Source organism: Coptis chinensis, chromosome 7, assembly GCF_015680905.1.
Source record: "Coptis chinensis isolate HL-2020 chromosome 7, ASM1568090v1, whole genome shotgun sequence".
Taxonomy (NCBI): Eukaryota; Viridiplantae; Streptophyta; class Magnoliopsida; order Ranunculales; family Ranunculaceae; genus Coptis; species Coptis chinensis.
The window spans coordinates 52,178,219-52,196,738 of record NC_141462.1 but is presented as its reverse complement, the minus strand read 5'-3'; the positions used below and the strand labels follow the sequence as shown (position 1 = coordinate 52,196,738).

The 18,520-nt window shown below is 37.9% G+C and overlaps 2 protein-coding genes and 1 pseudogene across 2 annotated transcripts; all 3 read left to right on the top strand.

Annotated features, from left to right (window-relative positions):
- Nucleotides 1-734: 734 nt before the first annotated feature.
- On the top strand, nucleotides 735-1,910 carry LOC147487892 (uncharacterized; annotated as a pseudogene).
- A 1,407-nt stretch (nucleotides 1,911-3,317) lies between these two features.
- Nucleotides 3,318-3,803, top strand: LOC147487891 (uncharacterized). The gene has a single exon (XM_086574174.1). It carries the CDS (start codon nucleotides 3,318-3,320, stop codon nucleotides 3,801-3,803), a length of 486 nt encoding a protein of 161 aa, XP_086430300.1.
- Nucleotides 3,804-16,382: 12,579 nt separating this feature from the next.
- LOC147487890 (uncharacterized) lies at nucleotides 16,383-17,231 on the top strand. The gene has a single exon (XM_086574173.1). It carries the CDS (start codon nucleotides 16,383-16,385, stop codon nucleotides 17,229-17,231), a length of 849 nt encoding a protein of 282 aa, XP_086430299.1.
- Nucleotides 17,232-18,520: the final 1,289 nt, after the last annotated feature.

The following is an 18,520-nucleotide window of genomic DNA, read 5'->3' as shown; positions in this document are numbered from 1 at the left end:
TTGATGTATTAGTTCCAGAATATGGCTGTATCCGTAAAAAGCGATAAGAACATGAGTTTTCTACAAACCTTCTATCAATCCGGTGTTTTACATTCTTTATAGTGCAAGCTCACACGTAGGTGCATTCAATCTTGTGTTTTGCATTCTTTCTAACGCAAGCTCGCCTGTAGGTACGTTCATTCAATCCTTCAAGTGTTTTTGATTCATTCTAATGCAAGCTCATTCGTAAGTGTATTCCATCAAGTGTTTCGTATACATTCAATCAATCAAGTGTTTTGCATTTATTCTAGGGTAATTTTGACTTAACCCCCCATAGATGGGTAGCGGTTTGACTAAACCCCCCATTTTTAAAATCATTTGAGTTTGCCCCCCACTCCGCCAATTTTGTGTATAACAGACGTTGGTATTTTAGCTATTGACCATTTTACCCTTATGAAATAGATGTTGCATTGCCCCCCACATTAACACGTTAAACCTAGTGTTGCGAAAACCCCCCAAACGTTGCCATTATTTAATTCTTGCACTCTCTCTCGTATTTTACCTATTGACCATTTTGCCCTTTCTGACAAATTAAGGGTTTTTTTTTTTTTTTTTTTTTCTTCGTTAAAACAAATTAAGAGGTTTACTATTAGTTAGTGTAAACCCCAAACGCGTCAATATGCTATTTGCATAAACCCCCAATTTTTAGTTAGCGACCGTAAACGAAGAAGAATAATGTAAAGAAGAAGATGAAATATGATAATAGAACCTGAGATCGTTGATTTGTGTTGCTAACCTCGCAAGTATAGTACCCCACTAAATGCTCCTGCCATGCTATCCAAAATCAGTACTAGATTATGATTTATTTGATGTTGAATGACAATTTGATAATTTCAGTGTTGGGCTTCCTATTTAATTAGATCTACTTCGGCAAACTTATCAAATTAAACAGCAAGACACAACATTGTATGGATGCTGATCGAATGGTAATGACGGGCAACCATTCCGCCCATGACGACGGGATGGGCTTTTGGAAATTCATGTTAGCGAGCTCAGTTGCAGACATGGTTGAACACATGGCAATGTTCCCAGTTGACACTCTCAAAATCCGTATGCAAATGTTCGGCACCACTTCCACCGCCTCATCATCTGCCCACCGCCACAATACCGGTAAAGTTTTTACCTCAATTATGCGAAAAGAAGGTCCATTAGGCTTTTACTGTGGCATAGGTGCTATTGGTCTAGGTGCCGGTCTAGCTCACGCCGTTTTATTTCATGGTTTACGAAGTATCTAAAGAAAACCTAGGCAGAAATAAGCTAGGACACCACCCGTTAGCCCACATCACAGCATCAGGCGTGCTTGCGATGACTGCAAGTGATGTAGTATTGACTCCATTGGATGTGGTGAAACAAAGAGGTTGCAATTAAAGAAGAGTCCTTATAGTGGAGTTAAGGATTGTGTGACAAAGATGTTGAAGGAATAGGGGTTTAGAGCTTTTTATGCTTCGTATAGAATTACGGTTGTGATGAATGCGCCTTTTACGGCTGTGCACTTTGCTACTTACGAAGCGATGAAGAAGGTTTTGAGTGAGATATCGTTAGAGAATGCGAGTGAAGAACAAATCTTGGTTCATCTAACGGCTGGTGGAGTGGCTGGTGCTTTGGCTAATGCAGTTACCACTCCATTGGATGTTGTCAAAACCAGATTGCAATGTCAGGGTGTGTGTGGTGCTGACAAATTTAGCAATACTTCAATCCGAATGGCGCTCAAACAGATAGTTGCAAAAGAAGGGCCCCAAGCTCTGTTGCGAGGATTGAAGGCAAGAGTGTTATTTCATGCTCCTGCAGCTACCATATGCTGGTCCACGTATGAAGCCATGAAAATATTTCGTCATCATGTTCATGAGAGCTCAGTACCCTTCCAATTGTGAGAACTTTGGAAAATGAACAACTATGTCCCAATCGTGAGATTTCTTCTTCTTGTTTACTGTTAACTAAAAAATTGGGGGGTTTATGCAAATATCATATTGACGTTTGGGGGGTTTACACTAACTAATAGTAAACCTCTTAATTTGTTTTAACTAAAGGAAGGGGAAAAAAAAAAAAAAAAAAAAAAAAAAAAAAAAAAAAAAAAACTTAATTTGTCGAGAAAGGGCAAAATGGTCAATAGGTAAAAATGAGAGAGAGAGTGCAAGAATTAAATAATGGCAACGCGTTTGGGGGTTTTCGCAAAGCTAGGTTTAACGTGTTAATGTGGGGGGCAATGCAACATCTATTTCATAAGGGGGTAAAATGGTCAATAGCTAAAATACTAACGCCCGTTATTACACACAAAATTGACGGAGTGGGGGGCAAACTCAAATGATTTTAAAAATGGGGGGTTTAGTCAAACCGCTACCCATCTGTGGGGGGTTAAGTCAAAATTACCCTTTATTCTAATGCAAACTCCCACGTAGATGCATTTAGTCAAGTGTTTTGCACTCTGTCTGTGTATAAAGTGGGGTTATAGGGTTTGAAAGTTGTTCATCTTAGATCTAACTTATATGATCTAGGCTAGGGTTTAGGGTTTAGTGGCTTAGTCTTTGCCTTACAAAGGGTTTAGTCATTGATCTTTGAAGCCTTAGAGTGTTTCCTGTACCTTTGAGTTGTTGGGCACTTGAGTTCACTTTTATCGTTGACTTTTGACAGTTTTACTTTTTGGCACTTTTTCCCAGTTATTCCATGATGTCCCTTTTAGGGTCCTTTTGGCTCTATAACACGCTTTTTGATGTATTAGTTCCTGAATAGGCCTGTATCCGAAGAAAACGATAAGAACATGAGTTTTCTACAATCAATCAATCAATCCGGTGTTTTGCATTCATTATAGTGCAAGCTCACACGTAGATGCATTCAATCTTTTGTTTTGCATTCTTTCTAACGCAAGCTCGCTTGTAGGTATGTTCAATCAATCATTCAAGTGTTTTTTATTCATTCTAATGCAAGCTCACACGTAAGTGTATTACATCAACTTTTTCGCACACATTCAATCAATCAAGTGTTTTACATTTATTCTAATGCAAACTCGCACGTAGATGTATTTAGTCAAGTGTTTTGCTCTTTGTTGGTGTATAAAGTGGGGTTATAGGGTTTGGAAGTTGTTCATCTTAGATCTAACTTATATGATATATGCTAGGGTTTAGGGTTTAGAGGCTTAATCCTTGTCTTACGTTTGAGCTTGCATTAGAATGAATGAAAAACATTCGATTGATTGAATGAACGTACCAACAAGCCAGTTTGCGTTAGAAAGAATGCAAAGCACAAGATTGAATGCACCTACGTGTGAGCTTGCACTATAATGAATGCAAAACACCGGATTGATCCTCAACACAGATAGTACGCTACAAGGGGATCAAGGAGGCTGGGCAACAACTCTGAGAGATGATAAAGGTATGGTGTTAGCGGCAGCAAAAGGAAAGTCAGAGTTCACAACAATTGAGTTTATTGAGCTACAAGGACTACAACAGGGATTGAAGCTGGTGAAAATGCACAATGTGAGGAAAATCAAGGCACAAACAGATTCCACAAACGTTTTAAGCTTTCTAAATGGCAATAAGGACCAACCGTGGAAGATAAGGAAACTACTTGAAGACATAAGGAAACAGAGTAACACTTTTGAGAATTTCTCTATAGTCCATGTGTTTAGAGAATGTAATAGGTTAGCAGATAGCATTGCATCTAATATTCCTTTTGTTTTATTTATTGAACTCACCCCTAGCTATTTTTTTGAAGATAGAAAGAAAATTGTTTTTGAAGATGCTAGTGGGAAAGAGTACATAAGATTGTAGTAACTTTTTTTTTTTTTTTTTTTTTTTTTTTTTTTCTGATTCTCCTCTATGAGGAAAGGGTAGGGGACCTCTTAATTAAAAAACCCTGCTTACCAACCAAAAAAAAAAACACCAGATTGATTGATTGATTGTAGAAAACTCATGCTCTTATCACTTTTTCCGGATACAACAATATTCTGGAACTAATACATAAAATGGCGTGTTATAAGGCCTAAAGGAGACAAAAGGACGCTAAAAGGGACATCATGGAACAACTGGGAAAAAGTGCCAAAAAGTAAAACTGTCAAAAGTTAACGATCAAAGTCATAGTCAACAATAGAATCGAACTCAAGGGACCAAAAACTAAAAAGCACAGGAAACACTCCAAGGCATCAAGGATCAATGACTAAACCCTTTGTAAGACAAGGACTAAGCCTCTAAACCCTGAACCCGCTCATGTAAGTTAGATCTAAGATGAACCACTTCAAAACCCTATAACTCCACTTTATACACCGACAGAATACAAAACACTTGACTAAATGCATCTACGTGGGAGTTTGCATAAGAATGAATGCAAAACACTTGATTGATTGAATGTATGCGAAACACTTGATGGAATACACTTACGTGTGAGCTTGCATTAGAATGAATGAAAAACACTCGATTGATTGAATGAACGTACCTACAAGGGAGCTTGCATTAGAAAGAATGCAAAACACAAGATAGAATGCACCTACGTGTGAGCTTGCACTATAATGTATGCAAAACACCGAATTGATTGATTGATTGTAGAAAACTCATGTTCTTATCGCTTTTTCGGGATACAGCCCTATTTTGGAAATAATACATCAAAAGGCGTTTTATAGAGCCAAAACGAGACAAAAAGACCCTAAAAGAGACATCACGGAATAACTGGGGAAAAGTGCCAAAAATTAAAAATTTTAAAAGTCAACGGTCAATGATCAAAGCCATAGTCAATGATAAAAGTGAACTCAAGGGCCCAAAAACTCAAAAGCACAGGAAACATTCCAAGGCTTCAAGGATCTATACCCTTTGTAAGACAAGGACTAAGCCTCTAAACCCTAAACCTTAGCCAAGATCATATAAGTTAGATATAAGATGAACAACTTCGAAACCATATAACCCCACTTTATACACCGACAGAATACAAAATACTTAAATAAATGCATCTACGTGGGAGTTTGCATTAGGATGAGTGCAAAGCACTTGGTTGATTTAATGTATGTGAAACACTTGATTTAATACACTTACGTGTTTGCTTGCATTAGAATGAATGAAAAACACTCGATTGATTGAATGAACGTACCTACAAGTGAGCTTGCGTTAGAAAGAATGCAAAACACAAGCTTGAATGCACTTACTTGTGAGGTTGCACTATAATTAATGTAAAACACCGGATTAATTGATTGATTGTAGAAAACTCATGTTCTTATCGCTTTTTCCGGATACTGCCCTATTCTGGAACTAATACATCAAAAGTCAACGGTAAACAGTCAAAGCCATAGTCAACAATAAAAGTGAACTCAAGGGACCAAAAACTCAAAAGCACAGCAAACACACCAGGGCTTCAAGGATCAATGACTAAACACTTTGTAAGACAAGGACTAAGCCTCTAAACCCTAAACCCTAGCCTAGATCATATAAGTTAGATCTAAGATGAACAACTTTGAAGCCCTATAACGGCACTTTCTATACCGACAGAGTACAAAAGACTTGACTAAATGCATCTACGTGGGAGTTTTCACGAGAATGATAGCAAAACACTTGATTGATTGAATGTAAGCGAAACACTTGATGGAATACACTTACGTGTGAGCTTGCATTAGAATGAATGAAAAACACTTGAATGATTGAATGAACGTAGCTACAAGCGAGCTTGTGTTAGAAATAATGCAAAACCCAAGATTAAATGCATCTACGTGTGAGGTTGCACTATAATTAACGCAAAACACCGAATTAATTGATTGATCATAGAAAACTCATGTTCTTATCTCTTTTTCCGGATACAGGCCTATTCTGGAACTAATACATCAAAAGTCAATGGTCAACGATCAAAGCCATAGTCAACGATAAAAGTGAACTCAAGGGCCCAAAAACTCAAAAGCACAGGAAACACACCAAGGCTTTAAGGATCAATGACTAAACACTTTGTAAGACAATGACTAAGCCTCTAAACCCTAAACCCTAGCCTAGATCATATAAGTTAGATTTATGATGAACAACTTCAAAACCCTATAACTCCACTTTATAAACCGACATAATACACAACACTTGACTAAATGCATCTACGTGGGAGTTTGTATTAGAATGAATGCAAAACACTTGGTTGACTGAATGTATGCGAAACACTTGATGGAATACACTTACGTGTGAGCTTGCATTAGAATGAATGAAAAACACTTGATTGATTGAATGAATGTACCTACAAGCGGGCTTGCGTTAGAAAGAATGCAAAACACAAGATTAAATGCACCTACGTGTAAACTTGCACTATAATAAATGCAAAACACCGGATTAATTGATTGACTGTAGAAAACTCATGTTCTTATCACTTTTTCTGGATACAGCCCTATTCTGGAACTAATACATCAAAAGGAGTGTTATAGAGGAAAAAGGAGACAAAAGGACCCTAAAAGGGACATCATGGAACAACTAGGAAAAAGTGCCAAAAAGTAAAACTGTCAAAAGTCAACGATCAAAGCCATAGTCAACGACAAAAGTGAACTCAAGGGCCCAAAAACTAAAAAGCACCGGAAACACTCCAAGGTATCAAGGATCTATGACTAAACCCTTTATAAGACAAGGACTAAGCCTCTAAACCCTAAACCCTAGCCTATATCATATAAGTTAGATCTACGATGAACAACTTCAAAACCCTACAACTCCACTTTATACACCGACAGAATACAAAACACTTGACTAAATGCATCTGCGTGGGAGTTTCCATTAGAATGAATGCAAAACACTTGATTGACTGAATGTATGCGAAACACTTGATGGAATACACTTACGTGTGAGCTTGCATTAGAATGAATGAAAAACACTCGATTGATTGAATGAACGTACCTACAAGCGAGCTTGTGTTAGAAAGAATGCAAAACACAAGATTGAATGCACCTACGTGTGAGCTTGCACTATAATGAATGCAAAACACCGGATTAATTGATTGACTGTAGAAAACTCATGTTCTTATCACTTTTTCTGGATACAACCCTATTCTAGAACTAATACATCAAAAGGCATGTTTTAGAGCCAAAAGGAGACAAAAGGACCCTAAAAGGGACATCATGGAACAACTGGGAAAAATTGCCAAAAAGTAAAACTGTCAAAAGTCAATTGTCAACGATCAAAGCCATTGTCAACAATATAAGTGGACTCAAGGGCCCAAAAACTCAAAAACACAGGAAACAGTCTAAGGCTTTAATGATCAATGACTAAACCCTTTGTAAGACAAGGACTAAGCCTCTAAACCCTAAACCCTAGCCAAGATCATATAAGTTAGATCTAAGATGAACAATTTCGAAACCATATAACCACACTTTATACACCGACAGAATACAAAATACTTGACTAAATGCATCTACGTGGGAGTTTGCATTAGAATGAATGCAAAGCACTTGATTGATTGAATGTATGCGAAACAATTGATGGAATACACTTAGGTGTGAGCTTGTATTAGAATGAATGAAAAACACTCGATTGATTGAATGAACGTACCTACAAGCGAGCTTGCTTTAGAAAGGATGCAAAACACAAGATTGAATGCACCTACGTGTGAGCTTGCAATATAATAAATGCAAAACACCGGATTGATTGATTGATTGTAGAAAACTCATGTTCTTATCGTTTTTCCTGATACAACCCTATTCTGGAACTAATACATCAAAAGGCGTGTTATAGAGCCAAAAGGAGACACAACGACCCTAAAAGGGACATCTTGGAGCAACTGGGAAAAAGTACCAAAAAGTAAAACTGTCAAAAGTCGAACAAAGCCATAGTCAACGACAAAAGTGAACTCAAGGGCCCAAAAACTAAAAAGCACAGGAAACACTCCAAGGCATCAAGGATCATTGACTTTCCCTTTGTAAGATAAGGACGAAGTCTCTAAACCGTAAACCCTAGCCTATATCATATAAGTTAGATCTATGATGAACAACTTCAAAACCCTATAACTCCACTTTATACACCGACAGAATACAAAACACTTGACTAAATGCATCTACGTGGGAGTTTGCATTTGAATGAATGCAAAACACTTAATTGATTTAATGTATGCGAAACACTTGATGGAATACACTTATGTGGAGGATTTATATAAGACAATAATATACTAAATCACTTTTATTATTAATGAAAAGGGGTAGGGGACCTCTATAACAACCTCGCTTGCTGATAAAAAAAAAATAGAATGAATGAAAAATACTCGACTGATTGAATGAACGTACCTACGAGCGAGTTTGCGTTAGAAAGAATGCAAAACACAAGATTAAATGCACCTACGTGTGAGCTTGCACTATAATGAATGCAAAACACCGGATTCATTGATTGATTGTAGAAAACTCATGTTCTTATCGCTTTTTCCTGATACATCTCTATTCTGGAACTAATACATCAAAAGGCGTCTTATAGAGCCAAAAGGAGACAAAAGGACCCTAAAAGGGACATCATGGAACAACTGGAAAAAAGTGACAAAAAGTAAAACTGTCAAAAGTCAACGGTCAACGATGATCATACAAGGTGACATACCAGTGATACTTGATCAAAGGAGAGCATACAAGGTGTCCTTTGAATATAATTGGAAACCACCGAAGTGCTCGAGTTGCAAAGTCTTTGGCCACTCTGATCATAAATGTCCAAAAGAGGACACAATGAATACTAAGAAAGTGTGGTTACAGAAGACATGTGATGGGAAGAAGGAAGAAGGGAAGGGAGTGACAGAGCAGCAACAAACTCAACAACTCGACACTGAGAAACTCAAGGGTGCACAATCAGAGAACAAGGAAGTTTAGGAAGTACACAATGTTGAAGATGAATGTGGGTGGAAGTCACCCAGTAGGAAGTAGAGGTGTAAGGAACAACAGGTGAGTACAAATGAGATTGGAGAGGATGGCTGGGAAACGCCACCTAGGAGGCGTATGATCAGGACAAGAGCAAGATAAGAGAAGACCGCGGATCTTTGAGACATCGGGTGCAAGAATCTGGAAAGGAGAGAGAACAGAACCAAGGAAGCAAAAGACACCTGAACCAACAAGGGCACAATTATGGATGGCAGCAAATATGCGGGGGTGTCCAGAGAGATAGCGGAATGGCGCAAGAAGATCCTAAAGGGCTAGCCAGTGTTTTTTAGTTTCTTTTTATAGCGAATGTATCTATTGTGAGTATCATTATTATGATTCCTAGTTCATTCGCTGAGGATGAAAGGAAAACTAGCATATGAAGATGCAAATGATGTTTAAGAATGTAACGACCAAATAATTTCTTTTTATTGAAAAGGGGTAGGGGACCTCTATAAAAACCTCGCTTATCAAAAAAAAAAAACGATCAAAGCCATAGTTAACGATAAAAGTGAACTCGAGGGCCCAAAAACTCAAAAGCACAGGAAACACTCCAAGGCTTCAAGGATTAAACCCTCCAAGGCTTGGAGTGTTTCCTGTGATTTTGAGTTTTTGGGCCCTCGAGTTCACTTTTACATTGCTGCCAAGCATCTCTGCCAATGATGTAGCGTCATTCGATGCTCGATGCTTCTCCCCCAGACTTGTTTTTTATCTCAGAATGTGCAGCAGTCTCTCGCAGGTGATTGTCCCTATCGCTACAGTTCGAGAAAGTTAAGTTCTTCTCACCAAATTTCGACCTTTACCATTCATTGCTGCTGGTAGTTCGTCTGGTTTCGTCTTCTCGACTTCAATTCCGCGACTTTGCACAACATCAAGAGGTGAACGAGTTCCAGCCCCTCTACTTTGCATATCAGCATCACAATCTTGCACCAGTCGAGTAACAATGGTTGAGTCATTCCCACATTTTTCGTTCGGCATGAATGTTCGAGTTTGCACCACTCGATATTCAAAGATTGCATTTTCTTTACCTGAATCCATGCCCATACCTATACTTGCCGCGAAGTTCATGCTTGCCAGTGGCAAAATTGCGGTCTACTCATCCCCACTTGTGTTCATCTGGTTCGTTCTTTTCAACCACCCTTGTTCAGCAGTTAGATCTTCTTCCTCATCAGATGAAGCTACACCCTTTTGGTCAGCACCATTGCCTTCATAGTGATTTAGAACAACATCCAATGCCTCCTTTTTAATCTTGAGGCCTTCATTGTTGGACTCTAAATTCACGACAGATCTGGTTTTGATTTTATCGATTCTTTGCCTCAATCACCCAAGCGAACCGCCCCATACTTCTTGATGAGGATAGCCTTGTAATACTCCATTGCCTCATCCTCACTCATGGGTGTGTTGATCTCAAATTCATTTCCCTCATTGCGTGCCCTAGCTGGTGTTTGGTGACTTGCGGCTGCTGGATCCCTAATTTCTCTTGAATTTGGCATTTTTCCTATTCTGGAACTAATACATCAAAAGGCGTGTTATAGAGCCAAAAGGAGACAAAAGGACCCTAAAAGGGACATCACAAAATAATTGTGGAAAAATGCCAAAAAGTCAAATTGTCAAAAGTCAACGGTCAACGATCAAAGCCATAGTCAACGATAAAAGTGAACTCAAGGGATCAAAAACCCAAAAGCACAGGAAACACTCCAAGGCATCAAGGATAAATGATGAAGCCCTTTGTAGACAAGGACTAAGCCTCTAAACCCTAAACGCTAGCCTAGATCATATAAGTTAGATCAAAGATGAACAACTTCCAAACCATATAACCCCACTTTATATACCGACAGAATACAAAATACTTGACTAAATGCATCTGTGTGGGAGTTTGCACTAGGATGAATGCAAAACACTTGATTGATTGAATGTATACGAAACACTTGATGGATTACACTTACGTGTTAGCTTGCATTAGAATGAATGAAAACATTCGATTGATTGAATGAACGTACTTACAAGCGAGCTTGCGTTAGAAAGAATGCAAAACACAAGATTGAATGCACGACGTGTGAGCTTGCAATATAATGAATGCAAAACACCGGATTGATTGATTGATTGATTGATTGTAAAACACTCATGTTCTTATCGCCTTTTCCTGATACAGCCCTAATTTGGAACTAATACATCAAAAGGCACTTATAGAGCCAAAAGGAGACAAAAGGACCCTAAAAGGGACATCATGAAAGAACTGGGAAAAAGTGCCAAAAAATAAAACTGTCAAAAGTCAACGGTCAACGATCAAAGCTATAGTCAACTCGAGCGCCCAAAAACTAAAAAGCACAGGAAACACACCAAGGCTTCAAGGATCAATGACTAAACCCTCTGTAAGAAAAGGACTAAGCCTCTAAACCCTAAACCCTAGCCTAGATCATATAAGTTTGATCTAAGATGAACAACTTCGAAACCCTATAACCTTACTTTATACACCGACAGAATACAAAACACTTGACTAAATGCATCTACGTAGGAGTTTGCATTAGAATGAATGCAAAACACATGATTGATTGAATGTATGTGAAACACTTGATGAAATACACTTACGTGTGAACTTGCATTAGAATGAATGAAAAACACTCGATTGATTGAATGAAACTACCTACAAGCGAGTTTGCGTTAGAAAGAATGCAAAACACAAGATTAAATGCACCTACGTTTGAGCTTGCACTATAATGAATGCAAAACACCGGATACAACCCTATTTTGGAACTAATACATCAAAAGACGTGTTATAGAGCCAAAAGGACCCTAAAAGGGTCATCACGGAATAACTGTGGAAAAATGCGAAGAAGTCAAATTGTCAATAGTCAACGGTCAACGATAAAAGATATAGTCAACCATAAAAGTGAATTCAAGGGATCAAAAACTCAAAAGCACAGGAAACACTCCAAGGCTTCAAGGATCAATGACTAAACCCTCTGTAAGAAAAGGACTAAGCCTCTAAACCCTAAACCCTAGCCTAGATCATATAAGTTTGATCTAAGATGAACAACTTCGAAACCCTATAACCTTACTTTATACACCGACAGAATACAAAACACTTGACAAAATGCATCTACGTAGGAGTTTGCATTAGAATGAATGCAAAACACATGATTGATTGAATGTATGTGAAACACTTGATGAAATACACTTACGTGTGAACTTGCATTAGAATGAATGAAAAACACTCGATTGATTGAATGAAACTACCTACAAGCGAGTTTGCGTTAGAAAGAATGCAAAACACAAGATTAAATGCACCTACGTTTGAGCTTGCACTATAATGAATGCAAAACACCGGATACAACCCTATTTTGGAACTAATACATCAAAAGACGTGTTATAGAGCCAAAAGGACCCTAAAAGGGTCATCACGGAATAACTGTGGAAAAATGCGAAGAAGTCAAATTGTCAATAGTCAACGGTCAACGATAAAAGATATAGTCAACCATAAAAGTGAATTCAAGGGATCAAAAACTCAAAAGCACAGGAAACACTCCAAGGCGTCTAGGATCAATGACTAAACCCTTTGTAAGATAAGGACTAAGCCTCTACACCCTAAACCCGAGCCAAGATCATACAAGTTAGATATAAGATGAACAACTTCAAAACCATATAACCCCACTTTATACACCGACAGAATACAAAATACTTGACTAAATGCATCTACGTGGGAGTTTGCATTAGGATGAATGCAAAGCACTTGATTGATTGAATGTATGCGAAACACTTGATCGAATACACTTACGTGTTAGCTTGCATTAGAATGAATGAAAAACACTCGATTGATTGAATGAACGTACCTACAAGTGTGCTTCCGTTAGAAAAAATGCAAAACACATGATTGAAAGCACCTACGTGTGAGCTTGTAATATAATAAATGCAAAACACCGGATTGATTAATTGATTGTAGAAAACTCATGTTCTTATCGCTTTTTCTTTATACATCCCTATTCTGGAACTAAATACATCAAAAGGCGTGTTATAGAGCCAAAAGGAGACAAAAGGACCCTAAAAGGGACATCATGGAACAACTGGGAAAAAGTGCCAAAAAGTAAAACTGTCAAAAGTCAATTGTCAACGATCAAAGCCATAGTCAACGATAAAAGTGAACTCAAGGGCCCAAAAACTCAAAAGCACAGGAAACACTCCAAGGCTTGAAGGATCAATGACTAAACCCTTTGTAAGACAAGGACTAAGCCTCTAAACCATAAACCCAAGCCTAGATCATATAAGTTAGATCTAAGATGAACAACTTCGAAACCGTATAACCAAGATTGAATGCACCTACGTGTGAGCTTGCACTATAATGAATGCAAAACACCGGATTTATTGATTGATTGTAGAAAACTCATGTTCTTATTTTCGTATACAACCTTATTCTGGAAGTAATACATCAAAAGGCATGTTATGAAGCCAAAAGGAGACAAAAGGACCCTAAAATGGACATCACGGAATAATTGTGGAAAAATGCCAAAAAGTCAAATTATCAAAAGTCAACGGTCAACGATCAAAGCCCTAGTCAACGATAAAAGTGAACTCAAGGGATCAAATACTCAAAAGCACAGGAAACACTCCAAGGCGTCAAGGATCAATGACTAAACCCTTTGTAAGACAAGGACTAAGTCTCTAAACCCTAAATCCTAGCCTAGATCATATAAGTTAGATCTAAGATGAACAACTTCCGAACCATATAACCCCACTTTATACACCGACATAATACAAAATACTTGACTAAATGCATATACATGGGAGTTTGCATTAGGATGAATTCAAAACACTTGATTGATTGAATGTATGTGAAACACTTAATGGATTACACTTACGTGTTAGCTTGCATTAGAATGAATGAAAAACACTCGATTGATTGAATGAACGTACTTACAAGCGAGCTTTTCATTAGAAAGAATGCAAAACACTAGATTGAATGCACCTACGTGTGAGCTTACAATATAATGAATGCAAAACACCGGATTGATTGATTGATTGTAGAAAACTCATGTTCTTATCGCTTTTTCCTGATACAGCCCTATTCTAGCTTAGTTGGTAAAACCTTTGGGTGATGATACCAGAGGTCTGGGTTCGAACCCCGCTACACACTATTGAGTAACTAATCTCTTTTAAAACCGGCTTGCCCACACATTTTTGTAAGTGCCTTCTAGATAAGTTGGTAAAACCTTTGAGTGATGATATCAGAGGTCTGAGGTTCGAACCCCGCTACACACTATTGAGTTACTGATCTTTTTAAAAACAGGCTTGCCCACACATTGTTTTTAGAAACTAGAGGTTATCTTTGTTTAGTTTTAATGGTGGCATTTTGAGGGAGATTTAAAGTCATTAGGGGTATTTTCGTAACTGTACAGAACGTTATGGAAAAACATAAATTAGATAAAGTTTTAGGGCAAAATGGGGGCACAAACCCTAGTTCTTCATCTAGGGTTTGTGATGAGAGTGAGGCATCAGGCATAAAAACTCAAACTTTTTATGGGAAGTTTGTTTTAGATACTATAAAGAGTGATGGATCGGAATCAAAAATACCCTCAAGCAATGAGGATGAAGAATTTAGGGATTCAGAGGCTGAAAACCCTAAAACACCGACTAGAGGTGCTGATGAGCAAGCTGATTCTGTTCAAGTAACACCATCTAGCAATGAGGAAGATTTGGAGGTTCTAAAAACAGTTCTCATAAAAAAGTACGGGATTGGATCATTTGAAAGATTTAGAAAGAAGTTGGCACTATTAGATGAAGGGCTTGTGAGTGAAGAGCGTAAACAATATGAGGTTACAATAGAAACGGTGCTGAACCTGTATGGAGAGATGGGGAAGGAAAGCAAGGAAGTCAAAACAGATCTAAATCTGAAATTGAAAAAAGATCAAGAAGAATCTCTACAGATTGCAAGCCAAAATAAGAGTTCTAATATGATGGTAACTAGGACTCCTAACACTAGTAGGACTCTCAAAGAGAAACCGGATTTGATTAGGAAAGATCTGAATCCGGATTCCAAAAAAGATAAAGAAGAATCTTTAACGATCACAAGCCAAAAGGAGAGTCCTATTCTGATAGTAGAAGGATCGCAAGCAACTAGCACTCCTAACACTAGTAAGACTCCTAAAGAGAAACCGGATTTGATTAGATTGGATCGTGAAATAGATGGTATAAGAAAAGGGAGTTTGATTGGTGGAATTCAGCAACCTTATATAAACACAAGTGGATTGGATTCAACAACACTTATTAATAAGACTCAAGAACAAGCTATTGGGGAAGATCAGGAGCAAGAAACTAATGAAGTTAAATCTTCATGGGCTGACATCTTGGGGCTTGCAAAGGTAGGCAAAGAGAACTTGAGATATATTCCACCAACCATTGTTAATGGAAAGCCTATTGTTCATGTTAAGACTTCGCAATTCACAAACTTGCATAAGAAGTATGAGATGCTTGTTGTTGGGAGTTTTGTGGGGAAGAGACCTGGATTTGGGTATGTTAAAGACATTGTTAGTAGAACGTGGGGAATAAAATGTGGATTCAACATGCAGCCATATGGTGATACCATGTATACATTCAAGTTTGATAATGAAGAAGATAGAATGAAAGTGCTGGACATTGGGTCTTTCCATATAGCAAGTCAGCTCTTTGTGGTTAGACCATGGAAACTTTTTATGGAGGATGATGAGACTTCATTAAAAAGTATACCTATTTGGGTAATCATGAAGAAGTATCCAATGGAGTTATGGGACAAAGAAGGGTTTAGCTTGGTAGGAAGTGCTATTTGCAGATAAGCCAATTGAAGATAGAAGAAGAACAAGCTATGCAAGAGTTTGTGTAGAAGTTAAAACTGATTGCTCTTACCCAGAAGACCTAACGGTGGTGATTGATCAAAAAAGAGCTATTAAAATTGGTTTTGAGTACAATTGGAAGCCTCCAAGATGTATTCATTGTGATATCTTTGGTCACAATGATAGCAAGTGCCCAAAGCAGCTCCAAAGAAGATTCTGCAGAAATCTAAGAATGAAGTATGGCTTAAGAAAGAGAAACAAGAGAAGAAGGCAGATGAGAATTTGATAGAAAAAACACATACTAGCAAAGATGAAGAAGTACAAGAAGTACATAATGTGAGTGAAGAAGAAGGCTAGAATTCACCAAGTAAAAAGCATAGTTGTAAGTCTAGGCAACTTGTGCAAGGAATAGATAAGGAGAAACATGTAGAGATCAGAAGTGAAGCATTGGAAGGGAAAACTTTAGAAGATCGAGAGCAGATTGGAAAGAATAAAGAGGTTAATAGAGATAAAAATAAGGAATGTAACTTGCAAGCTACTAATACAAGTGTAACTAGTAGGGAGAATATTTCAAGGAAGCAAGATACTATGATCAAACCGGGAAGATTCACATCCATGAGAGTAAGGACTCAATCTGATGGGCATATGCAAAATAAGGAGGGGAACAAATTTGGTCCTCTTATGTCTAATGATAATCCTCAATAATAGAAGTTGGTTGCTGGAATATGAGGGGGTTAAACCCAGGATTCAAGCAAGTAGAAGTGAGGAACTTAATAAAGAAATACAAACTCTCAGTTATGGGGTTAGTTGAAACAAAGGTGGCACAAGGAAACTTGAACAAGGTTGTTAGTAAATGTTGTCCAGGTTGGGCATTTGAACACAATTATGAGTTTAGTGATATGGGAAAGATATGGCTTTGTTGGGATTCAAGTGTTTGTTCGGTGAGAATACTTGAGAAAGGATTACAGTTTATACATGCAGAAGTGGGTTTGATGAGTGGCAGGAGAGTGTGCATAACTGTCATCTATGCTAGTACTGATATTAGACAAAGGAGGGATATATGGCACAAGTTAGTTGATATTTCTTGTGTTATTAACCTGCCTTGGATGGTCTTGGGCGACTTTAATTCTGTTCTAAATTCACAAGAGAGAGTTGGGGGTAGACCAACTAGACCACATCATTTTTCTGATTTGTTACAATGTGTGACAATGGCTGGGTTAGTGGATATTAAATATAAAGGAAGCTTTCTTACATGGAACAACAAGCAAAAGATTAGAAACTGGAGAAAACTTGATAGAGTCATGGCTAATTCAGATTGGATGGATGAATTTGGGGTCATGGAGGTTGAGTTCTTGATACCAGGTACTGTCTCAGATCATTCTCCTATGATTACTTTCTCAATGCACCAAAAGAACAAAAATAATCAAAAGAAATCTTTTAGATTCTTTAATTTCTGGATAAAAGAGAAAGGGTTCTTTGGTATAGTTCAAGCAGGTTGGGCTAATGAAGTGGTGGGCAATCCTATGTATGTGTTCATGAAGAAATTAAAGATGGTAAAGGGTGGTGATTACTAGAGCAGCTATGGAATCAGTTCAAGCAAGATTACAATCAGATCCCTTAAATGCATTATTGATAGCAGAAGAAGGAGATAGAATGAGTGAGTTTGTACAAGTATCTGAGGCAGAGGAATCGAGTCAGAAGCAAAAGTCAAGGGATCAAACTGTATGCTTTGGGGATAGTAACACTGATTACTTCTTTAAATCAGTGAAAGCAAGGAGAGCAATGAACAAGATTACATGCTTGAGAGATGGTAGTGGGGCAGTGATTGAGGATATGTGTCAAGTTATATCAGAAACTTTATGTTCCAGATGGCCTAGAGGAAACTGATTTCAGCATGTTTGAGGGCATGGAACTGAGGCAGAGAATTGATAATGAAATGAGACAGAGGTTGGAACATAATGTAACTAGAGATGAGATTATTGAGGCACTTGCATGCATTGATAGTGACAAAGCTCCAGGGAATGATGGGTTCTCTTCATTGTTCTTTAAAGCTTCATGGAGGATTATAGGTGATGATTTTGTAAGGGCAGTCCAGAATTTCTTCAGATCAAGCAAGCTCTTGAAAGAGGTAAATGCAACTTGTATTACCTTAGTTCCAAAGATTGAGAGTCCAGTATCTCTTAGGGATTATAGACCAATTGCATGTTGTAATGTGATCTATAAATGTATTACTAAGATACTGACGCTCAGAATGAAGAATATAATGCATCATGTGGTTTCTTATAATCAGTCAACTTTCATACCAGGGAGGAGCATTCAAGATAACAGTTTGTTGTCTCATGAGTTGTTGCATAATTATCATAGGGATTTATCACCCCCAAGATGTGCAGCAAAGATTGACTTGAAAAAAGCTTATGACTCAGTGAGATGGGAAGCAGTAGAGTTCACTTTTTAAAGAGGATAGGGTTTCCAGTGAGATTCATTGGGTGGATTAGTGAATGTATGAGAACAGCTACTTACTCTATCATGGTGAATGGCACTACTTTTGGGTACTTTGGCAGCAAAAGAGGCATAAGGCAAGGAGATCCTATCTCTCCTTACCTTTTTGTATTGGTGATGGAGCTTTTTTCTGATCTTATGTTGCAAGCTGTTTATGATGGATATTTCAATCTTCATTACAAGTGTAGAGACCCTATTATTACTCACTTATCATTTGCAGATGATCTAATGGCATTCTTATATGGGGATTTTGGTACAGCTCAAAGTTTGGCTACAAATCTTGTGCTTTTCAAGAAGTGTTATGGGTTGGAAGTCAATTTGCAAAAGAGCCAAGTGTTCTTTACTGGTTTAGATGATGCCACAT